This window comes from Lytechinus variegatus, chromosome 10 (genome assembly GCF_018143015.1).
Source record: "Lytechinus variegatus isolate NC3 chromosome 10, Lvar_3.0, whole genome shotgun sequence".
NCBI lineage: Eukaryota > Metazoa > Echinodermata > Echinoidea > Temnopleuroida > Toxopneustidae > Lytechinus > Lytechinus variegatus.
This window is the reverse complement of record NC_054749.1, coordinates 7,556,115-7,581,730: the sequence shown is the minus strand read 5'-3', so window position 1 is coordinate 7,581,730 and position 25,616 is coordinate 7,556,115. Positions and strand designations below refer to the sequence as shown.

The following is a 25,616-nucleotide window of genomic DNA, read 5'->3' as shown; positions in this document are numbered from 1 at the left end:
GTGCTTCTCTTTGTTTACGAATGACATTGTGCAAATTTCCAGTAGAAAAATTCATGACACCGATGGATTTCCATAGTTACGATTGATTGGATCAATCATCATTTTCACATTTTTCATCAGCAATATCAATAACCACCATCGCACATTAAAACAAATATGTTCAACAATAATATAGCAAATGACCACAAGCAAATATTATTATGCTAGAAATGTTTTTTATTAATTGTTTGAATATTATATTTACAATCATATTCTATTGTAATTGTTACTGTACATATACTAAATCCATACTGCTAAGTCTTATTGGTTTATCATTTATTAAGTAATAGTAGTATAAACAAAGATGGAATAAAATTGTTACATTATTAGCCTTGATCATAATGATGAAGTGTACCACCTTACAATGGGTGATTTCAAGTTCGGTGTTAGTGTCGGTGTTGGAAGCACATTTTGGATTGTGTTTCATAGCTCCAAAACCTATTCTGAGTTTACATAAATAATCCAGATCACAATATTGACAGCTCAACACCTAGTGAGTGACTTTTCAGGACCATACCTTCATTATATGTTTGGTGTTAAACTCGGGTAAAAATTGACCTAACACCGACACCTGAAGGTCAACACTGGACTTGAAATCACCCACTGCTTCAGTAACAGCAACAAAACCAACCCCCAGGCCCTGTCTTACAAAGAGTTGCGATTGATACGATCAACCACAACTATGGAAAGCCAGCAACGTCAATATCTAAAATACACTATAAAATATTTTCTAGATATGATGTACACTCGTACATTCACCATTTTCTTGTTAATTCAGTAGGGGAAGGCGGGGTAAGTTGTGACAGTTTTTGCTTTTTGCATGTTAGAATCGATATGATTAATAATGTTGTCGAAATAAGTACCTTGCCTTGAAATTTAATTCTTCTGAAATATTTTCTACCTATATATAACTTTCTATCCCCACACTGAAAGTCATTGTGACCTTTGAAAAAAACGATGTCAAATTGCTCAACTTGCCCCGTATATGGGGTAAGTTTGAGCCACCTTCTGGGGGAAGTTGAGCCACAAAAACTATGTACAAAATATATGGGGGAGAACCAGCATGTCAATTTTTTGTTTAAAGTCTTTTCACTTGCTAATTCTCTATAAATACTAACATCCTCTAAAAGGAAAAGAGCAGTCATGTAAATTTGTTCCTTTCAGCCTGCATTTCAATCGATTTTTATGGTTTGTTTTTTAAGATACATTACCATAGGAATTACCATGGCTCAACTTGCCCCATGCTGTTTGGCTCAACTTACCCCAGTCCGAACTTAGTGCGATAATCTTGTATCCACACATTTATTATGCATCCATCATATAAAATACTATGACACGAATGAAGATCCATACCTGGACTAATAATGTTGTTATCATGTCTCTATTATATTTGAAGACGTGTATGTTTCTAAAGCACTTATCTATTTCACACTCTTTTTTACTTTTTTGGCTGAAATTCATATTTTTCCCTCTAAAAATCTACTTTTTCTTTCAAAGTTGGAAACAATGTGGTGGGGTTAGGGGTCATGCTATGGGTCATCAATACATGACACCACCACAATGTCTGACTCATTCATTATTGGCCTGGGGCTGGTGGCTCAACTTGCCCCTATGCTCAACTTACCCCGCCTTCCCCTATGCTTCTCTCGGTTCTCAAAGGACATTGTGCAAATTTCCTTTGGACAAAATTATGACAGGGATGGGTTTCCATATACAGTAGTTGAAATTGATTCAATTGTATCAGTTGTAACTGTTTAAGATGGGCTTCCATCAACCACAATGTGAATATAAATGGCTAGCAATATCATACAAATACATAGTAAATAAGAGGCTTTTTATAGGAGGAAATTATAATTTGTTTAACAAATTTTCGGCATTACTCCTATTTGTTTAAGATCAGTATGCTCGATCTGTAATGAAAATCATAAGATCAGTATGCTCGATCTGTATGAAAATCATAAATCAAATTTGTTAAACAAAATACAAATACATATTTGCATGATTGTTCAAAGTAATTTCTAGATATATGCTGTTTATTCATACCTTCATCATTTTCTTGAAAATTCAGTGAGCTTCTCTTTGTTTACAAAGGACATATTGGAAAAATGATGACAATGATGGATTTCCAAATAGTTGAGGTCGATTGAATCGATCGCAACTCTTTGTAATATGGGGCACTGATCAACTCCAATTATTTGGGAATCCATTGTTGTTATTAACTTTTCTTACAGTCGTTTGGAAACAAAGGGAGCAAACTGAATTATAAAGACAGCAATGAATGCATGAGTATACATCATATCTTGAACAAACATGACTTACATGTTGGCATTGTTTGCTTTCCATAGTTTTGGTTGATCAGATTCAGGATATTTCAAAGGGGGGGGGGGGGGAGCATTTTGTACAAAAGAAATTAAGAAGCCCCCTAAAAAGGTATCCACTCCCAATTAATGGTGACTTACATGTATACCATGAAAATTTTGACAAGCAAACAATTGTGTAAACAGGACATATTCATTCTTCAAACAAATATCTGTCATGTCTCTCAAAGGATGGACGAATGGGCCCCCACCTGGATACGCCCCTGATTGGATCACTGCAACTCTTGGTAAGACATGGCCCACAACAAACAAATATTAAATTATTCCACTGACATACCACTGGTCGGTTTGAGTTGGTTTTGCCATTGGCCCGTATTCTGAAATCAGGTTTAACTTAAACTCAGGTTTAAAGTTGTGATTTAAGTATGGAAAGCCAAATGTATAAAATTGTTATTAAGTAGTATGTTTCTTATGTTTACTGTGCTCTGTCCTGATTCATTGATGGTGAAGACAATTATCTATCTACCCTTCCTATAGACAAATACAAATGATTTTAGAGCCAAATGAGCTGAAATATGACATCTCTACCATTAGTGATTTATGTAACAATTGGCTAACCATACTTAAACCACAACTTTAAACCTGAGTTTAAGGTAAACCCGACTTCAGAATACGGGCCATTGTGTCTAGTGTGGCGTTAACACCAGAGACAAAATGAGGAAAGATTTAGTGCTGTTTTAACAAGGGACTAAGAAATGAGTCATGTACTAAAATGAAGCTTTCTTTGATGTGGCAGCATATTTGAGGCAGTCTACTGCATGTTGCCTTGTACATGCAAGAACATTACCAGAAATTGAATAAAGTTTCAAATCTCTCTTACCAGGGAGCTAACTCCCTGCTCACCAAAGACACTTCCCTTTTATACAGCAAGACGAGAATACTGCACGTGACAAGAAAGTGATTATTTGCTAAGAAAATCGAGAAACGAGCGGGAATGTAAATACAATTCACATAATAAAATTAAAGATAATCTAAGTACTGAATCTACATGTATATAATTGTTACACCTACATATTAGAAACCTTAAAACATAATATATGACATACCATGTCATATTATATTTTACAAATGCAATTTCAAATGTAAATGTCTGATATTATAGAAAGCATACATTTCTATGAAAGTTGTTTCCTTCACGTTTGATTAATATCAATTTTACTGCAACCTATGCTACTTAATAGCATGCATCCTGGAGTATATATTATACTGAGTAATACTGGAAATTGTCTCGTAGAATTTCAACTGATTATTTACGAATGTTCATGCTTAAGCCATGAAACCCTGGATTGAAAAGTCCAGTGTAGTCTGCAGGCACAGACCCTGATTGAAACTTTGATCAACAAGTGTGTCTCCATGCAAAGACTAGCACATACAAAACTTGCTGAGGGCCTTCAGTACACAAGGCATGAGTAGGCTTCAATTCAGACCCTTAACTGGAGTGAAGGGTTTGCACAGCAGACTAGGCGATGTGGGTACTATAAATTCAAACTTGTCTTAAAGGCCAGCACGCATCGTGCGACACCGTTGCACTAAGATCCGATTGCAACAAGTTTGCCAATCTCATCTTGGGGCAATCGCATCGCAGGTCAGCACTGGTTTTAGACATTCATACATCAAAATGTTTTCAGAGTTATCACTGATATCCAAAGATATCCACCAGCAAAAAAGTTTAGAATGTTCTTGTGACGCAGAGGTTTACATGCAAACGATTGGTTATTTCAAGTTCAGTGTTGACCTTTTGGTGTTGGTGTTTAATCAATTTTTACACGAGCATACCACTAAACTTAAAATGAAGTTGGTCCTGACAGGTCACTCACTATGGATTGAGCTGTCAATATTGTGATCTGGATCATAAGTGTAAACTCAGAAAAGACTTTGGAGCTAGGAAACACAATCCAAATTGTGCTTTCAACACCGACACTAACACCAGACTTGAAATCACCCTGTATTAATTGTCCATCTTAAAGGACAAGTCCACCCCAACAAAAACTTGATTTGAATAAAAAGATAAAAATTCAACAAGCATAACACTGAAAATTTCATCAAAATCAGATGTAAAATAAGAAAGTTATGGCATTTTAAAGTTTCGCTTATTTTCAACAAAATAGTTGTATGAACGAGCCAGTTACATCCAAGTGAGAGAATTGATGACATCACTCACTCACTATTTCTTTTGTATTTTATTATATGAAATATTTGTATTTTCTCGTCATTGTCAAGTTTCATTCCTCCCTGAACACTTGGAATTCCATTATTTTATCATTTTGTGCTTCAGGCAATGAGGTCCTAATCGTCAAATTCGTAAAAATTGAAATATTGTATAATTTAAACAATAAAAAACAAAAGAAATAGTGAGTGACGTCATCGACTCTCTCATTTGGATGTAACTGGCTCGTTCATATAACTATTTTGTTGAAAATAAGCGAAACTTTGAAATGTCATAACTTTCTTATTTTACATCCGATTTTGATGAAATTTTCAGCATTGTGCTTGTCTGATTTTTCTCTATTGATTTAAATCAACATTTTTCTGAGGTGGACTTGACCTTTAAGAAAATCATCTTCAAAGATTGAGGGACCGACAAATAAAAATCAAGGCACATGTTGACAATTTCTTTTTAAAATCATCACCTACTAAAAACGTTTTGAAATGACTAAACAAATGTCACGTAACATGGAATGGCATTATTGAAATCAACCATGACTTAAAATGAAATGGTGCAAGAAAGAGACATATAATGTATGATTTTCATGAAATATACACTCGACAAAATGAACTGTGAATTTTACTTTTTTTGGAAGGGTTGGGATAATGAAGCTGTGACAATCATTTTTTTTTTACAATTTCATTTATGGAACGCATATTCAACAAAAATAATAGACAACTGACAAACGACATGTGAACTTGGACAAACTAAATTGGAACACTCGGGTTATTAAGTAACATATTTTTTCTCAAAAAAGGCAGAAGAAAATATAAAAGAAAATAAATGATCATGTACTGTCCAAATGCAACACTACTGTTTACATATGACTTGAATTTCATTTCAAGGAAGAAAGAGACAACAAAAAACAGTACACAGAATTCGGCTGTGAGATTTAGTCAGCCAAGATAAGAACAATGGGGTTTTGCATGGCATCAATATAAAAATATAAAATATGATAACTTTATATTTACAGCAAATATTGAAAGTGTTATAAAGAAATATGAATAACTATCAAATAAGCATGAATATATCTACCTCATTATGAATTAAACTCATAAATGCCAAATGACGACATTATTATAATCAATAATATCGTGTTCAGAAATTTCTGAAATTAGATCACAATGAATAGTTCTAATGGCATGGATGCATTTTGTGTGAAATCTTCACTTTGCGAAAATCGAATTTGAAAACCTTTTCTCCAAAAGGTTGTAATCAACTTTACTGTTATTATTAAATACAGTGAAAGTCATTGGTGGAGTATATGACCCCAAATATATGTGTATCTCTATAATAAACAGACAATATAAAACTGTTCATTTTCAGAACAGTATCGTCAGGGTCTAGTGGTTAAGACTCGTCTTACAGTCGTGAAGGATGTGGGTTCGATTCCCAGCCATGGTGTGTTTTCCATAAGCAAGAAATTTACCCACTTAGTGCTGCACTCAACCCAGGTGAGATAAATGGGTACCGGCAGGAAGTAATTCCTCAAAAAGCTGTGCGCACCGGAATCCGGAGACTAGCTCTGCCGGGGGAGTATAGGAGCGCCTTGAGCACCTAGCAAGGTGGATTCATGCGCTATACAAATCCTATATCATTATTATTTATTATATCCACTTTGCTATCAACAGTGTGCTTTAAGGCTTGCAAAAATCAATCGCTGCTTTACTGACTATGTTAGCCGCCAACTTTTCTCTAAATTGACTAATACCATAAACCTATTACACAGACCCATCAATAACGAAATTCAGAAAACAATTTGTAATGAAAGTTTTACCCATTCAAGCGGATAATTTGACGGCTTCATGTTATACAAGGTTAAAAATGGAAAAGTACTGAAAAATAAAACCAACATTTGAGAATTCCTGGAAGAGGTCCATTTTTGAGAGCATATCATGAAGTAAATAATGATTTTTAATGATGAATGTTACAAGCCAATGCTTGGCTAAAGACAAATTAGGCAGTAAAAATCAGAAAATAAGTTTCTGGCCTGGGGAACGTTTCATGACCTCATTTTTCAGTGACTTTCATTGCCAATTGAAATTCTTGCATCTAATACCAAATTTGCCAGTGGTATTCCCCAATAGGTTATGGAAGTCAAACGCCTTATTGAAGTGGAAAACAATCAAGAGGCGACATAATATTTACATCCCAAAGTTTTATCCATGAATTTTTGTAGAAGTGATAATAGAGTATTATAAAGGTGCTTATATTCAAATTCGTCATGCAGCATAGGTTAAAGTTTAGTATTCAATGGAGGAAGTAAGAAGTATAAAAAGCAATGGCCAATGCAATGCAAAGAGTATTTATTCATATCCAGGCCCCCGTTTCATAAAAGTTACTATAATATCAACTTTACCACCCATGCTCAACCACCAATCAGAATCAAGGATTTCAGTTAGGGTGCAATTGGATGACAATGTTACTGTAATAGTTTTATGCAAAGTGGTCCAAGAGTGTCTTTCACAGAGAGTTCAATGTGACTTAAGAGTCGTAATTGAACGCAAAATGTAATCTGATTTTTCTATGTTTTCTTGGTAGTGGGCATCGTGTGCACATGATCTAACCAATGCGGTGATGCATTACATACCGCACAAAACTGTAATTTAAGTGCGAATCTAAGTCACACTTAGGGGGTGTTGCAAGAAAATATTTGCGATCAACTTCAAATATTCTGTTGCAATGTTAGTTACAGCAAATCAGATTAAACTCCTTGTTTCATGGAGCAGATTAGCAATCAATTGCAAATTTACAATTAATTGCAAGACATATGATTGATTTAGGATCCAAAAATAGACTTGCAATTGATCGCAAGTTTCTTGCAACATCCCATTAGTTTCGTGAAACACCCCCTAATGTAAGATTCAATCAACAAAATACTATTTCCAATGCACTTATTATCAGCTTCAATCTATATATTATCACACATGGAATTACACGTCTTGCCTGGTCATGTGATTAGGTGACTCGCTGTCGGACCGGTCAAGAGGAAAGGGGTCTCAACTGTGGTCATCGGTCATCTCAAGGAATCGCGTGTAGACGTCTCGACTGCATTCTCCCTTGTTGTTGAAGACAAATTTGAAGTAGCTTCCATCAGCACAGATAGCTACCAGAGATAGGAAGAAATCAAGAGAGAGAGTTTGATAGGGGGAGGGGTAGATTAAAAATTATTTAAGAGTCAACAGACGGCTTTCAAGATAATGTTAGATTCTTACTTCTTTTATTCAGACCCTCAAAATAGGAGGGGGGTTAAACCCTGGAATGTTCAGAATTAGTGAACATTAAGTCAGCACATGCACTGAGAAACCAACAAGCTTTCTGCAAAGGGTGCTAAATTCAACTTTGAATTATCAAGCATGATTTCAACTCTACACAATTTCTGCAGTCCATGGGACTTAGAAAATTCCCTGCTTGGATACCTACTTGATTTTTATCTGGGGAGCTTTTCACAAGAAGTTTTGTCATTAATTTTCTCTAATATGCTCTAAGCCAATCAGATGCAAGGGATTCACAGCAGCTTATAATATCTGTCACTGAAAATCATTGACAAAACTCTTTTATTAAACACTTGCTCCCTTGATGTCATGTGACCAAGAACCACCTGATGGTGCTCCTTGATGTCATGTGACCAAGAACCACCTGATAGCTAGCACTCACCTACAACCGAGTTTGGATCAGAACCGAAGGCACAGATGCACTGGGCGTGGTTGGGCACCTGGAATTTACAGAAACTCCATGACGAGTTGAAGTACTTTGGCAGGAAAGTGGCTGATGCTAAGCTGTAAGAAACAATCACACAATAAATTAAACACAAAATGAATGTACTCATTCGGGGCAACGAAAAAGGACTCTCTCAAGACGGCACAAAGACTATTGACTACATAATTAACCCTACAAAATGTACTAATCTCAATAGGCCTAACCATTGCAATAGGGGTCTTCCATTTTGTTGATGTACTGCCCTTGGCTATCCCTGATGGACACGTCAATAATCTTGGAACAATTTGACACTGATTTCATGAGATTGACTGTAGAACCAAGATAAATTTTCATTATATCATCCTAGATCTAGATCCATACTGTGTCATGTAGCTATTCGTAAGTTGCGAGTGACTCTACGAACGACTGGTGATCCTTGTGGTAAATGATAATAATAATAGCTTGATTTATAAAGCGCTTTTTGCCTGAGGATACAAAGCGCTGCTATTATTACCCCAGCTTTAGCTCGAGCTACCATCACCGGCGCTCAGTGCATTCAAGGATATAATCCTGCCAGGTACCCATTCACCTCACCTGGGTCGAGTGCACCACAATGTGGATAAATTTCTTGCTGAAGGAAAACACGCCATGGCTAGGATTTGAACCCACGACCCTCTGTTTGAAAGGCGAGAGTCAGAACCACTAGACCACGGCGCGCACAAATCTTCATTGATGTCGAATAATGATATCGATAAAATAATGATTATGAAGAATAATTCAACATACATTATACCTCTAATGACTGTCATGTTGTATAAATTTCTTCTAAAGAGGCCAAACTGTAACAGGTATTGCTCGGATCATATTTGGGACAAACGACAAATTCCTATGTTTCAAATTTCATGCCATGATAAGTCTGAACTTATGGAAACACAATCAAAGAAGGCACCTGGACAAAGCCTGAAGGGCCAAAATGTCTACATTGATCTGCGAGAAGGATCACAGATGATGGCCTCACCAACCAGCCAGGTAAAGAAATCAATTTTCTCTTTCAAGTACGAGAATACTTAATACAGACCAATTGTTGGGTTTAAAAAGTGAGACCTTTAAGGAGTTTAAAATAATAATAATATGCAACATTTATATAGCGCTTAATACAAATGTTTCTAAGCGCTGCATACTATTACCCCGGCTTTAGCACGGCTACCCTGATCGGGCGCATCAAGCATTCAAGGAAATCCTTCCTACCGGGTACCCATTTACTACACCTGGGTCGAGAGTGGCAAATGTAGATAAACGCCTTGCCAAAGAGCGCTAGTGCTGCGGTGGGATTGAGGATCGTTGAGAACTCTGGTAACCCAAAGTTAATGACATCCCAAGTATGGTCAAATTGGTACTCTCTGCTGTTGTTTTTTTTATATCCATTGGTCCGACGGTTGCACAGCAGAGAAGCCTTTTCCAAATAACGTAGGATTCAATCTCCCCACGGTTTGGGACTTGCAAATTCCCCTTTATTCAGGGGTGTGAGTGGTCACAAATAAGAAGATCTGAAAAAAGCTGAAGAGTGTTGAAAAAAGTCTGAAATAAAAACAACTCCCATTCTTTTTGTACAGAGGAAAGCCAAAAATAAGCTGAAATTAAGCTTAAAATCAAAACAAAAAATCTGAAATCAGATAAAAATCAGAGCTCTCACACCCCTGTTAATTACAAGATTATAGATTTGTGGGATATCGGCCCGAAAATCCATAAAAAAGTTGACCATTTCCTCGTGAGGAATAGGCAAGCTAGAGAGTAACATGCATCAGCGGTCTCTCTGTACTCACTGTGATTTTTTGTTCTTCTGTGCGTCTGCCTCTAGAGCGAAGACATGAATGGTTCCATGGTCGCTTGACACACACAGCATGGTGGAATCCTGGTTGAAGTTGATACTGTTCATGGAAAATGGACAAAAATATGTACAATCATACTAATATATATATATATCAAACCAATTTCACGAGATTCAGTACTGTTATAGAATGGATGGTTTCAAGTACAGTGCTTGGAGCTGGTGTTGGTATAGTGACAACTCTAATTACACCACACATACTGACCCTGAAGTCACAAGGCTGGCATTTTGAATCATCGGTTGAACCCATGGTTTATGAAGGTTTGCTGTGTAAAATTACACTCAATTTACCACTTCTATAAATAAAATTACCAATGTCTTTTATCCTCTTTAAATTAAAAAGACACCATATAAATCCAGCTGTTATCATTAATATAATTATTATCAACAAAACAGCGAAATCACCACTACAGTGTTTTTAACAGGACAATAGCTTCTCAAATGTCATTTTTTAGAGATACACCTGGGAAGGGAGTGGCAAATATACATTAATGCCTCACCAGTATATCTGAGCCCCTCCTGATCCTCTTCTTAGCTCATGGAGTTGTTGTCCGTTGCCTGTATCAAAAACTCTGATCAACGTGCCCTATGGAAATAAAATAGTAATATTTGAAATGATTTACCTAGTGTATAATACTAAATAATGATAACTTATTTTCAAACCACAAATTAACAAATAGCCAATAAAACATTGACAAAAAAGTTTTTACTTTTGGTAAAAACCTGTACTGGAGCGTTGTGGCCCAGTGGATTAGTCTCTGGACTACTCCAGTAGTGGGTTCAAATCCCAGCCAAGGCGTAGTTTCCTTCAGCACAAGAAATTCATCCACATTGTGCTTCACTCAACCCAGGTGAGGTGAATGGGTACCTGGCAGGAATTTATTCCTTGAAATGCACTGAGCGCTTGAAGGCTGCTTTAGCTACAGCCTGGGTAATGATATCCAAGTCCTTTGGAAGCGCATAGAGACTTTATTCGTAATTTGCTAAGTACTATACAAGAACTATTTACTATTTGAGATTTACTTTACGATTGGCTATCACTAGTTAAATCACAACTTCAGACCAAAGTTTTAATAAAACCCAGGTTATGAATACAAGCCATTGAGCTAATTAGTTATGGTCTAGTTTGGAGTCAAGGGCTTTGATGGATATGGGTCCCGTGACACAGGCGCGTAGCCAGGGGGGGCGGTGGGGGCGGTCGCCCCCCCAAAACGTCCCCAAAAAGAAAAAAAAAGAAGGGAAAAAAGAGAGGAGAAAAGGGAAGGGAGGAAAGGGAAGAAAGGTAGCTTTGTGTTTTTTTTCTTTTTATTCTTTATTTTTTTCTCAAAAGAGAAACTCCTTCACTCTTCTTGCTCTAAATTCATATATGAATTTTGCTTCCGCGCTGCGCGCGGTTAAATGACAATATTGAAGTTCTCCATTGTTCCCCCACCTTTTCTCTAACCCTGTTTTTCCACCTCAGCTATGTGCTTCTTGCCAGTTAAAGTTAAAATTGTATACATTAGGGCATGAATTTGAGTAAGGTTAGGCCGAAGTAAATATATGAAGTTATCTTTTTTTTCAATTGATCGCGCAACTTCTGGTCTGGTCGGCTCCGAGCGGGTAAAATCTTTATATCAGTTTCTGCCGTCACCTCCATAAAGTCAGCTTCTCCCGCTTTTCAGCTCATTACTATAAACAATCATAATTTGGGGGCAAACAGGTTCCTAATTTAAAAAGAGGAAGGTATGGAATTCGTGTCGTATTAAATAAACAAGTGGAATGCCTCTGGCCGTCTCACCTGCATCACGCGGTTCAATATAGCAGCAGTGCTGACTTTGAATACTACTCTAACTCGCACAAGATGTTCAGTGATACATGGTTACTCTTATGTCCACTTTTTATGAACTAGACCAATAAACTTACAGAGATATGATGGTTATTCAACAAAAAACCCCAACATGGCCAAAATTCATTGACCTTACATGACCTTTGACCTTGATCATGTGACCTGAAACTCGCACAGGATGTTCAGTGATACTTGATTACTCTTATGTACAAGTTTCATGAATCAGATCCATAAACTTTCAAAGTTTTGATGGTAATTCAACTGATACACCCAATTCGGCCAAAGTTCATTGACCTTTGACCTTGGTCATGTGACCTGAAACGCGCACAGGATGTTCAGTGATATTTGATTACTCATATGTCCAAGTTTAATGAACTAAACTAATAAACTTTCAAAGTTATGATGGTAATTCAACAGATACCCCCGATTCGGCCAAAGTTCATTGACCCTAAATGACCTTTGACCTTAATCATTAGGCCTGAAACTCACACAAAATATTCAGTGATGCTTGATTACTATTATGTCCAAGTTTCATGAATCAGATCCATAAACTTTCAAAGTTATGATGGGAATTCAACAGATATCCCCAATTCGGCCAAAGTTCATTGACCCTAAATGACCTTTGACCTTGGTCATGTGACGTGAAACTCATGCAGGATGTTCAGTGATACTTGATTAACCTTATGTCCAAGTTTCATGAACTAGGTCCATATATTTTCTAAGTTATGATGACATTTCAAAAACTTAACCTCAGGTTAAGATTTCTCCAACATGGTCTAAGTTCATTGACCCTAAATGACCTTTGACCTTGGTCATGTGACATGAAACTTTAATAGAATGTTCAGTAATACTTGATCAACCTTATGGCCAAGTTTCATGAACTAGGTCCATATACTTTCTAAGTTATGATGTCATTTCAAAAACTTAACCTCAGGTTAAGATTTGATGTTGACGCCGCCGCCGTCGCCGCCGCCGTCGGAAAAGCGGCGCCTATAGTCTCACTCTGCTTCGCAGGTGAGACAAAAAGTACAATATTTTTTTATCAAATTGTATTAAACTTCATGTCATTTCCCTGTATACATTCATCTCCTGTCCTGTTTTGCGCCCTCAGTTTGAAATTTTGAATGACACTTAAGTTTCTTCATATTCAAAGTGAAGCGCTTCAGGATAAGTCAAAAAAATTAATCATCCTTTATTATATAGATAGATAATTTCAATAAATCACAGACGTTTCAACTTTATGCGCACTATTTTCCTTGTAATGAAGTTCAATAATCTTAGAAAATCAATTGAATTAGAGACGATTGGGTATTAGAGATATCTACATTTGATGAAACGTCCGCCCTTTGAAATTTCAGAGTTTCATTGCTCTGCACGGGGAGGAATATCTTCCTCTACCAATCTTCTCCTCTGTTTTGCGAGTTAAAAATATGCACTGATGCTAAATTGTTTGTAATCAAATCTGATCTTTCCAAAGAAAGTTTCAATATATCTTTGAGAATACCCTTTTCTCGGGACCCATTTTATGGCAAGAAAAATTGATAAATCACTTTTGCTTCCGCGCTTCGCGCGGAGTTATTATCATTTTAATTTCCTCCATTGTATACCTCTTTTGTGCGTTTACAATCACTTTTGAAAACAAGGTTCAAAATCGCAATATAGTCAACCGAATTGGAGGTACTAGAGACAAGAGAAACGGCTCCTTTTCATTTTAATTTATGAAACACTAAAAGCTTCGCGCGGGAGGGGGAAACTCCCCCTCCCTGCACCCACCCCCTAGGGAGCGCGCTTCGCGCGCTCTGTAAGTGTTGGCAAACTTCTCGTGCATTTACCACCCCCTCCAAAATGAAATCCTGGATACGCGGTTGCCGTAACACAAAGGTTAGCGATTAATCGTACGCTTGATTTTCACGATTGATTGTACATAGTAGTCAATGCAATCGATCATAGGAAAATGTTCTACAATCATTGCTAAGCTTTGTGTTACAGGTCACTGGCCTTACCCTATCTGATGCTGTTGCTAGTCTTGATCCTTGATGGTTGAATGTTAAACAGCTTAGGACGCCCTCGTGTGCTGCTATATCTAAAGGGGGTTTGTCCGTCTGAGCGAGATCAATGATCTGCACATGGCCTGTCTTTGTGGCAGGGAAGGCAAGCAATGAATTGTTGCTGTTCGGGCACAGAACACAGAGACCTGAAAGAAAGATCGGGAGCAAGATTTGATGGGACAGAAGTGGGTCAGAAAAAGTGGTATGAGGATTTAGTGAAACATGACAGTTAGACCTGAAAAAGGTTGGGAGGGGCGGACCCTTGACATACCTCTCCAACAGACCTGTCAACCTTCTACAACCAAAACAAGTATTCTTATATAAATTTGTCTCAACATAAAATCGCTAGCATTGGCGGCGGAAGGAAAAAAAATTTGGGGGTGTCTACCTGAAATTTTGGGATGGACACGGGTAAAAAATTGGACAAGTGCTCCAAAAATTTTTGACAAGCAAAAAAAAAAAAAAAAAAAGGTAATCAACCTAAATTTTAGGGGGGGGGACAAAACACGTTTCAATGGGGGTCCACATGAATTTAGGGGGGGGACGCAGGGAAAAAAATTGACAAGCAAAAAAAAAAATTTCAGGGGGGGGACTGCCCCCCCACCTAAAATTTAGGGGGGGACACGTCCCCCCGCTTCCACCGCCTATGATTGCTAGCCTGTTGTAGTGAGATCGGTGAAAAACATGTGAAATGACTCTACTTGGAAACTGGATAATTCACCCTTTTAAACATGTGCTCACAGGGAAGAATTTACTTGTTCTATTCATGCAACAAGTTACTGGCCGGACAGTGAATTTTACCGGTCTGGGACTGTCAGGCCGGCGCTAGTGCCACACGCTGTGTATAATACTTAATCCATGATCAGAAATTTAAAAAAAAAAGTAACAAATCATACAAAAAATGTATCGGTGTATTTATAGCAAAAAAAGAGGAACAAATACTCTAAAAGGGAATGGTTGCTATGTCTGTTCCAATCACTTGTCTGATCATACGTCCCAGCGACAATGCTCATCACCTCAACATCAGCATCGTCATCATCTCTAACATCACCATCATCATCAACTTCACTATCATTGTTATCATCAATTCATCTCACCAACATCATCATCATCACCATAATCATCATCTTCATAAACCCAAAATCAGCATCAACATCATCCTCTACGTCATCATCACCATCACCATGGTATGGGTGCATTGTGGGCGCGTTGAGGTCTAGTTGTTCTGACTCTCGCCTTAGAGGGTCGTGGGTTCGAATTGTAGCCATGGCGTGTTTTCCTTCAGCAAGGAAATTATTCCCACAGCCACTGTAATGCACTCGACCCAGGTGAGGTAAATGGGTACCCGGCAGGAGTAATTCCTTGCATGCACTGAGCGCCGGTGATGGTAGCTCGAGCTAAAGCTGGGGTAATTATAGCAGCGCTTTGTATCCTCTGGCAAAAAATTCATCACTATCATCACCACAATATCATCATAATCATAACCTTATCACCACCACCAGTATACCATACCTTTAGGATTCATACATGTGTCAAAGACATGCAGCTGCTGAGGATTCTGTGTGAACGTGTAGACTTTGATCATAGACTGTAGGACCACAACTATCCTGGAATAATCAACAAAGAATTGCAAAAAAATGGGTATTGATAAACTATCAAAACTATCAATTATCTATTGTCTTGTCATCATGAGACTTAAACAAGACAAATGCACAATCATTAATATGATTTGTTACTTCTCTTCCTAAAATAAATATGTGAATTTACTTTGATACTTGACAGAGTATGTGAGTGAATGGTGGAGGGGGTCAACTATTCGTTTTTAAGGACAACTACAAAACCCCTAGCAAATTCTCTACACATCATGTCATGTTAACAATAAACAAAATACTTAAAGTAAGCATATATTGCTATGAACTAAAATTATGAAACTAGCTACTCAATATGACTACAGCAACCTTTGTGCCTTTATGACAATGAGTCAATATTTGCCAGATAACACCCTCAAATGAAACCTAAACCAAAATCACATCATAAAGGGCACTTATGTATGTGTCAGAATTTCAATGAAAATGTTGGGAGGCTGTCTTGCCAAAGGTCAATTGTTTTGAAATTCCCTTTGAAAATCATTTCTTTTTTAAAGAAGATGTTATCTCTGGCAATAAGTTGTGTTTAATGAAAGCAGAAAAATCAAAGAAAAATATTGGTGAGGTTTAACAAAAATCTTGCGGTGCTAATAGAAGCAGTGTGCAACGAAACTGGGCTAAGGAAAAGTGGGACTAAGCATTAGCCAATAACAGAAGTGGAAATTGCACGTTAATCGTGCTCTGTATGGTAAAATCATCAATATTCATGAGCTGTGTGATAGTCCAGAGCTATTAAGGCGTTAACCCGGCTAAGCAAATAGTATGGGGTTGAGAAAGACAGTGTGAAAAACAAAAGAGATAGCATGGGGTTATGGATAGTCTGGAGTTATGGAAATGCAGTGTGAAAAGCATATTTATATGAAAATCTATCAGAATTTACCTGTCTCTTCTTAATCGCACGCTCTTGACTTCACTAGAGAACTCAAGCTCAATCACATGTTTCTTCTTGAGATCATCCCAGATCATAGCTAATAAAATTCAAAAATAAATAATTGTGACATACATCTAAGCCTCTACTTTAAAGGTCAAGTCCACCCCAGGAAAATGCCAACTTCAATATATAGAGAAAAATCAAACTAGCAAAGTGCTGAAAATTTCACAAAAATCTGATGTAAAATAAGAAAGTTATGACATTTTAAATTTTCGCTTATTTTTCACAAAACAGTGATATGGACAACTAGGTGTGTCAGTCAATGATGTCCATCACTCACTATTTCTTTTGTTTTTTATTGTTTGAATTATACAATATTTCATTTTGTTTATAGATTTGACAATTAGGACCAACTTGACTGAACCATACAGTATCAAACAATGCTAATTCCACATGTTCAGGGAGGAATTAATCCTATCACTTGACAATGAAGAGAAAATTAGAATATAAAAAATACAAAAGAAATAGTGAGTGGATGACGTCATAGTCTCATTTGCATTCCGACCAGGATGTGTATATAACTCTTTTGTGAAATTAAACGAAACTTTAAATTGTCATAACTTTCTTATTTTACATCTGATTTTGATGAATTTTCAGCGTTATGCTTTGTGGATTTTTCTCTTTGTATTCAAATCAACTTTTTGTTGGGGTGGACTTGTCCTTTAAAAAAAATGTACTTCACATGCATTACAATGGGGATTTCAGCCCAAATATGCCCTAACACTCCCCAAACTTTGGGTTTGGGGTGAAAACAAGAAAATACAAAAGGAAGTCTGTGAAATTCCACTCAGAGATGTCAAGAGGCCCTAGCTCGCTACCACTATGGCCTTAACAAGATGCTACCGAAGTCTGGGGTCGGAAATGAATATCAACTCCCCATGAAAGCTAGCACCCATCTTGATTCTAATAAATTGGTCATGAAATATCACCTCAGGTAAAAATAATAATAATATGCAACATTTATATAGCGCTTAATACAAATGTTTCTAAGTGCTGCATACTATTACCGCGGCTTTAGCACGGCTACCCTTGATCGGGCGCATCGAGCATTCAAGGAATTCCTTCCTTTCGGGGACCCATAGAACTACACCTGGGTCGAGGGTGGCAAATGTAGATAAATGCCTTGCCAAAGAACACTAGTGCTGCAGTAGGATTTGAACCCCGGACCTTGTGGTTCAAAGTCCGAAGACTTATCCACTGAGCTGCAACACCTCTAAGAACTATTAGAAGATGTAGCATATTATAGTTCTGAGTCTTAATTAGCATCTTGAATCTTAATTTTGCACAAGTAATTTCTAACCATTTCTGACCACTGAAAACTGAACAACTTTTTAGAGCATTAATAATACCTTTATTGGGAGGATAATGAGGGTTCTTGCCACCGCCCACCAAAGCAAGATAGTTGCATCGAAACAACATCTCAACATGCCCAACTCCACCATCTGTGAAATCTGTGAATGAAACAAGATGAAATGATTCTAATTTGAAAGATACACACAATTCATTGATAAATAAAGCACCATGTCAATGTCATGCACAAATACAATGTACCCCAAGTTAGTCTCACAAATCATTTGGGAACATCAGAGGAAAGTACTTGCAATAACACTGTAGAATTTGAAACAAATGTCATTAATCTTTTGTAAGTTTTCACTAGTTCTACACATTGTTAAAAATAATGTCCTTTAGGTCTTTTTTCTGTGTTTTTCTTAGAAATGAATAAAAAAGTAATTTATTTGAAGAAATGTACATCAGTTCTCAGTGCTCTGTTTTCTATTGATAAGAGAATAGTCTGTTTACATCCTATCAATGAAAATATGTTTCAAAACATGAAATGAATCGCTGGATTACACTTTAATCTTATTTCTTAAAAAGGCTGAAGACACATTTCTACAGAAATAGAATAGAATATGTGGCTTCTTGACATTCTTTGCTATATTTGTAAGTACATGAAGTCACTGCCCTTATGAAAATATTAACTGTAATTTATGTTTAAGAGATCCAAAATGTATTTCTATTTTAAATCTCAATTGCATTTCTATGACATACCTCGTGAATGGTCAATGGTGATATCAAATCATCAACAGTTAATTATTGATGGCTTATCTAAATACAAGATTGTTACAGTTCTGAGAAATATTCTTCACTGTGTTAAGACTGGCACAATACATGTTAATTGCTGTAACTAGATCTATTCAAATAGATCTATATTAATACACAAACTTTTAATACCTTGTCTCTCTTTCTCCTTTAGAGGGTCACAATTATACACCCTGAAACCAGACTCCATTCCACATGCAAAACAACCTGAATAGAAAAAAGAAACTTGTAAAATAACTCATTAATTTGACAAAAGTTAGTTCTGACAGATATGGTAATGATCTTGAAATTAGTAGGAACATAATCCCATTTAATGACCACCCAAGTGTTTGGATGTGCCCGATGATTCTGGCAGTATTGCATAACTGCCGAGAAGTAAAATCATGGCATTCCTCTTAAATAAAGGTCAACTCCACCTCAAAAAATGTTTATTTTATATAAATATATAAAAAGAACTGGACCAAAATCAAGATTATTCTGTTTTGGCTTGAAATGCACCAAAACAGGAAAAAATAAACTTAAAAGGAAAGAGCAGTGACTTAATTATTATTATTATTATTATTTTATTTGGCATTCAAAAGACAAAGAATACAACAGATCAAAGACAAGATCAATCAAACTTGTACATGATAGAGAAAATAAGACCTGGATGAGAGTTGGAGAGGCTGCCTGGGTATGGAAAAGGCTAACTTAATAGCCATAACCCACAGGTCTTCCTCCCCAAACCTCCCAACCCCATCCAGGTCATGACAGTAATGGTGAAAATAAAAATAAGATGAAGATATTTAGAATCGGCAAAATACAATGGTCATTCATGTGACTTTGTCACCTCAAGTCAACCCCCACAATACCTCCCCAATCACATCATTATGTATCTACAAGCATTAGAATGATAAGCATCAAACATTAAAGCAATCGTAAATTTAAAATTGTAAATAATATTGCATCTACCATAAATAATGGGATATAGGACAATAAGAATTGATAAAACCATATAAGAGAGATCAAATGACATGATGTTGAGGCTGAAATAGGCCGGATTAAATTTAGTGTATAAATTATGAATAAACTTGCTCTTTAGTTGAAATTTGTCAATGGGGAAAATAATAAATTAAACATTATAGAAAGAAATATTTATAAATCAGACATCTAATTATTCTAAAAACACAAAGAATTTCACGACGAAGGAGGTTCAGAACTTTTGAGATGTTTCCAGATACAATTTCATCTTTGATATGTGAGGGCATACTTTCCCATATAATTGGAAATCTATGTATTGCAGTTTGATGCAAACGTTCGGTTCTGGCTTTCATGTGGTGGAATAGGATTGTGTGTTCACTCTGGCGTGATCGGACCGTTATATTGTCATTGACTGCCTCACATAATACAATGTTATACAGGTTTTTGATTACAAATGACATCATTAAATACTTCCTTCTGGATTCGAGAGTAAACCAAGAAAGGGTCTGTAAGCGCTGTGGGTAAGACATTTCCTGTTGCCTTTGTTTCAAGATTACTCTCGTTGCCCTTCGCTGAACTCTTTCCAGGGCTTCAATATGTTTCCTAGTGAAAACGTACCATGACGGGACCCCGTATTCTAAGATTGGCAACACAAGTGATTTGTAGAGACAGAATAATGCCTGTTGTGACACGCCATTACCTAATCTCGATATAAGACCTAGCATTCTATTTGCCCTTTTAATAACATTATCAACCTGGTCATCCCAGGTCACACTAGAATTAAGGGTGACCCCGAGGTACTTGACAGAATGTACTTGTTCTATCATTGTTTCGTCAATTGTGTACTCTGTTTGCCCGACATTTTTCTTACGAGGTGCAATCCTGAGAACTATAGTTTTCGCAGCATTAAGTTGCATTTTGTTTGATTCACACCAGTTAATTACACATGAAATGTCAGCTTGGAGTAATTGTTTATCGGACTCATTTCGTATTATTCGGTATAAGAGCGTGTCGTCCGCAAAGAGCACACATTGAGATTTTACTACATGAGTAATATCATTAACGAACAGATTGAATAATCTTGGCCCTAATACACTTCCCTGTGGTATTCCTGAAGTAACTTTTGACCAGCGTGATCGTGAGCCCCGGAACTGAACGGTTTGCTCTCTCCCACAAACAAAAGATTTAATCCATTTCCACGTATCGCCCTGGATATTGTAGTTTTTTGATAATTTATTTAGTAGAAGACCATGCGGCATTCGGTCAAACGCCTTGCTAAAATCAAAGAAAATGGCATCGATTAAAGGGGTGGGCAGTACATCCAGGGACGTTAACCAGTCATGGGTGATATTAAGTAATTGGGTAACACATGACCTTTTGGGAGTGAAACCGTGTTGTTTTGGAGAGAGCAAACCATATGAATCGACATGTGACACTATTGATCTGTCAATAAAAGTTTCCATCATCTTACAAACTATTGAAGTGAGTGCAACCGGACGATAATTACGATAATCAGAGGGATTACCAGACTTATGAACTGGAATTACAATGGACTGTTTCCATTGAATGGGGAGTTGACCTAGTGAAAGTGAAATTCTGAACATACGCTGTAATACCACTGATATCGGTTTTTTAACTTTCTTGAGTACAACAGCAGTAATCCCATCGATACCTGGAGATTTGTTCAATGATAGGTTGTCAATAAGCTTCATGATTTCACTTGCAGGGAAATCAAGGGTACTCATTGAATCAATAGGGAAATTACATACACTCGGTAATTCCGGAACATTGTCAGAATCGCATGGACTAAACACTGAAACAAAATAATCAGAGAAACAATTGGCAATCTCATCAGGCTTGTTCAATACTCTGTCATTATGACTAGAAATTATTGGTGGAGTTGGGTTGCGTCTCAGCGAGCGCATGTATCCAAAAAATCGTTTTCTGTTATCTCGCATGGAGAAAAGCCCATTTAGATAATTCCAATAGGATTTGTTAGATTCATGCTTGGCGAGATTGCGAACTGCTTTGTACTTAGCCCACCATTCATTCCTTACACCCTCTTGATCATTCACATGCGATTTGGCAATAATGAAAAGCTTCTTAGCTTTATTAGTTAGCCGCTTGATTTCTGGTGTTATCCAAGGGCAAAATCTTTTCTTATTTTGGATTTTATGCGGTATACAATCATTAATAGCAGCTTGATATAAGTCCAGAAAACCTTCCCAGCTTTCATTAACATCATTGTCATTCATGAATAGGTCCCAGGGAGCAAGCCTAAGAAGATTGTTCAGATGTTCATAGTCCCCCTTTTGGTAACATAAAAACTTCCGAACAATTGACTTTGGTAATTGAGGTGTACAAGCATGAAATCTAATCAATATTGCATGGTGATCACTAATGACACAGTTTGAAGTGACATCAATACTTTGAAGGAGTTCAGGACGATTAGCGAAAACAAGATCAATTATTGAACCTTTGCTTGGGTCATCTAGCTGTGGTCTAGTTATATCGGTTACACATTGGGTCATATTCATTGTTTCAAATATCTGAAGCAATCTATCCCTATTTCTACAGTTCTCATCTTTCCAGTTTATATTAAAGTCCCCTACAAAGACAATACCTTGATATTTCCTACTTCGGGCCTGCATACTATCTACCACCCTTTCAAGATTATCAAAAAAATCAGTCTTAGAGTTTGGTGGTCTGTAGATTGAGCAAATAATCCACTTAACCTTCTTCTTTAAAGTTATTTCACAAATAACCATTTCCATATCCGGAGACTCAATATCCAGTAGACGCTTTGGAAGGAGACGAGATCGAGCCGAAAGGAGAACACCTCCCCCTCTTTGGTTATTCCTATCATTACGGAAAATGCAATAGTCATCAGGAAGTCCTAACTCACTAGAATTGTATTCATCATCTAACCAGGTTTCACTTATTGAAATAACATCAGTTGGGTTAGTTTGCAAGTAAGATTGCAAGGAGACAGTCTTATGCCTAATACTTCTTGCATTAAAGGACAGTAGAGCAATATTCGACTGTGTTTTTTCCCTACTGGGAACGGGGTGATTATTTAGATTACATTGTTGATAATATGAAGGGGTTACGGTTACAGGATCTAGATGAATGTCCGGCGTAGAAGCATCTTGAGCGGTTGGAGAGCCATCAACGGGAGGATCGGGTTGTAACCGCGATTCGACAACAGAGGGGAGTATTCTAGTGTGACTAGGTTGTAGCAACTCAACAGTAGAGGGCGTTCTATCATAAGACATCCGAAAATTCCGAGGTCGACGCTTCCCTCTGTGGGTTCTTCGTCTTCGAGCAATGCCAAGGTTATTGATGACTTCCCATAATTACTTTGGCTGTCATGCAATTCCCACTCCCTGGTTTATCCGAACTTAACACATGAACATGTCATCGAGTCCCTGTATTTGTACAGAGTACAGATCGAGTTTGAACTTCAGTCTCTGTAATTAGCGAGTGGAGCCAACAGAGTTTAGCGGAACAACCGATTTATATATAGATATAGATATAGATATATATATAGAGGTCTATATCTAACAGAGACCAAAGCATTTTTAGTCTATGTACGATCGCGAGCCGTCTGTGTACGAGATTTTAACAAAATTTTAAAATGTTAAAAAACTCCTCAAAACAGAGGGCTGTCAGTGTCAGCTGTCTAGTGCTGCATCAGCCCAAGTTTGCCTCAAATAATCTCGAGTCGAGATTTTATTTCAAACCCGATCGGCATCATGAGCACGATTAGACCAAAAGCTTCGGTCTCTGTTATGTTGGTTGTTCAGCTGAACTCTGTTGGCTTCACTCACCAAATACAGAGACTGAAGTTCTAGCGCAATCTGTACAGGGGACTCAAATTCCATATGTTTATATACTTAAGATCGGATAAAACGGGGAAGTGAATTTGCGCGACAGCCGAGGTAAGTCACTGTTTTTGTTCCTTTTAATTTGATTTTTCTCAGTTTTTTGGCAATTAATACCCCCAGTGGGGTCACTCAATATGACTTGGGGACCGCATGACCGTTACCAAAATCGCGGGAAAAGGGGTCAATTTCACGGAACGTCCGCGGACAGAACACTCCTCGAAGTAGTGAAAATAGGGGTGCTCACCGTCCTCGATCTGATGGAAATAGGGGTCAGGAAAAAGGGGAGAACGATTACGGGAAGTAAAATCCGTCGCCGAGTCACCAGCCGCAGAGGGCGCGCGCATCATGCTCTGTATCTTTATATGGACAACTCTACATTTATTTTTACAAAGAATTCTACTTTTCTTATTTTTCAAGAAACAAAGTTCTTTTGGATTATTGTATCAGTATGACATGGCTCTTGGTCATCTTTAAGGACTGAGCACTAGCTGACGCCTGTGTTGCAATTTCCTCTAATGAGGAAAGGGTGTAAATGCCCTGTCCTTGAAATACGGTAAATAGGGGTAAATTTGCGAAATGGGCAAAAGTGTCCTTACAATCTTATAGTTAGGGGTGTTTCAAGGTACCATTTTACCGCAATTTTGTCCTTGTTTTGCATGAAAATAGGGGGTAAATTTCACAAATTGTCCTTGAAATTGACTGCAATAGGGGGTCACTTGCATTTGTGGTAACGGTCATACGTGTCCCCCTCTGCGGCTGAGTGACCCCACCGGGTTAATACCATCCAAGTGGGAATATTAACTTGCATTTTGGTCGCGTTAATTTTCAAAAATTTTATTCATTGAAGACAAAAATTGAAGAGCCCCGATGGGGGGGATTTTGCATTGCAAGTCCCCTGCCTAATGGGGGCTGCACGATAGCGAGCAGTCTGTGTACAAGGAGAAATAAAATTTAAAAATGTTTAAAAAACTCCTCGAAACAGACGGCTACCAGCTGTCTAAATTCTAGAGCATGATCAGCCCTCTTCACGATAAACATGATAAATGTTCATCTTTGAGATTCAAGAAACCCGTCTTGAACTTGAAGAAGAGCGATTCGTGCTCATGTCCATTGCAGCTGGAAATTAATAGGTCATTTTGATAACATATTTAGGCCTTACCATTGTCTTGATTGAATCCTGCGTAGAGGAGATTGTTGTCATACGAATTCTCGCCTTTCCTCTCGGCCAGATTCATGACTGATGATGCGGCTGCAGCAGTGGCAGGGCAGTCGAAACGTGATGGCAGAAAATCTGATTCTGAATTTCGTGATTTGAATTTGATTTTGAAGTTGAGAACTGTCTGATCCAACCTAACGTTGGTACATAAGAAAATCTCATAGAGCAAAGGGAGGATGTAGGTCAATCACAATTGAAGAATAAAACAATCTAAGCTGAACTGCACCACAAAGAGTGTTCAAAAGTGTGAAATTTACTGACTTCTTTTTCTCGTCCTTCGATCGGCCGGAGAAACGTCAACTCCTCACTGAGAATTTATTTATATAGATCGGATACTAGTATATGAGAAATGAGAGCGAAGACTTGTTTTAAACTCTTAAATAATATTTGATTCTCTCTATCTGTACAATCGTATTTTTGTAGAATTAGTAAAAGACATTAGGCCTAAAATAAAAAATTTAATTTAAAACATTAATGTATCTTAACCGAAATAGCATTCTGAGAAACATACACGAATGCAATCGTTCCATTGATTTAAAGAAATGCCTAAAAAAGACTACGATAGTAATGGACCACGCCCCCTAGACAAGAACTTGTCAGAGCTAAAGGTCAAATCCACCCTAGAAAAATGTTGATTAGAATCAAGAGAGAAAAGTCAAACAAGCATAACGCTTTCTTTTTTAATCAAATTCAGATGTAAAATAAGAAAGTTGTGCCATTTTAAACTTTCGTTTATTTTTCACAAAAGAAGTTAGGCCCCACAACTCAGTGATATGCAAATGAGAGAGTC

General features: G+C 37.3%; 1 protein-coding gene across 1 annotated transcript; it reads right to left on the bottom strand.

Moving 5' to 3' along the window:
- Window positions 1–7,381: 7,381 nt before the first annotated feature.
- LOC121422934 (WD repeat domain phosphoinositide-interacting protein 3-like) lies at window positions 7,382–25,146 on the bottom strand. The gene is made up of 10 exons (XM_041618174.1): window positions 24,770–25,146; window positions 18,896–18,970; window positions 18,013–18,114; window positions 16,613–16,700; window positions 15,599–15,693; window positions 14,042–14,232; window positions 10,711–10,796; window positions 10,146–10,250; window positions 8,281–8,402; window positions 7,382–7,729 (listed from the first exon to the last, which is right to left on the bottom strand). Exons 1-10 carry the CDS (start codon window positions 24,843–24,845, stop codon window positions 7,623–7,625), a joined length of 1,047 nt encoding a protein of 348 aa, XP_041474108.1. The 5' UTR covers window positions 24,846–25,146; the 3' UTR covers window positions 7,382–7,622.
- Window positions 25,147–25,616: the final 470 nt, after the last annotated feature.

Coding starts and splice junctions, on each gene's coding strand:
- LOC121422934 (XM_041618174.1), bottom strand. CDS start 24,845: ATGAATCTGGCCGAGAGGAAAGGCGAGAATTCGTATGACAACAATCTC. Junction 18,115..18,895: donor AAAGGAGAAAGAGAGACAAG/GTATTAAAAGTT, acceptor TTTCATTCACAG/ATTTCACAGATGGTGGAGTT. Junction 8,403..10,145: donor CAGAAGAACAAAAAATCACA/GTGAGTACAGAG, acceptor TGTTTCTTACAG/CTTAGCATCAGCCACTTTCC.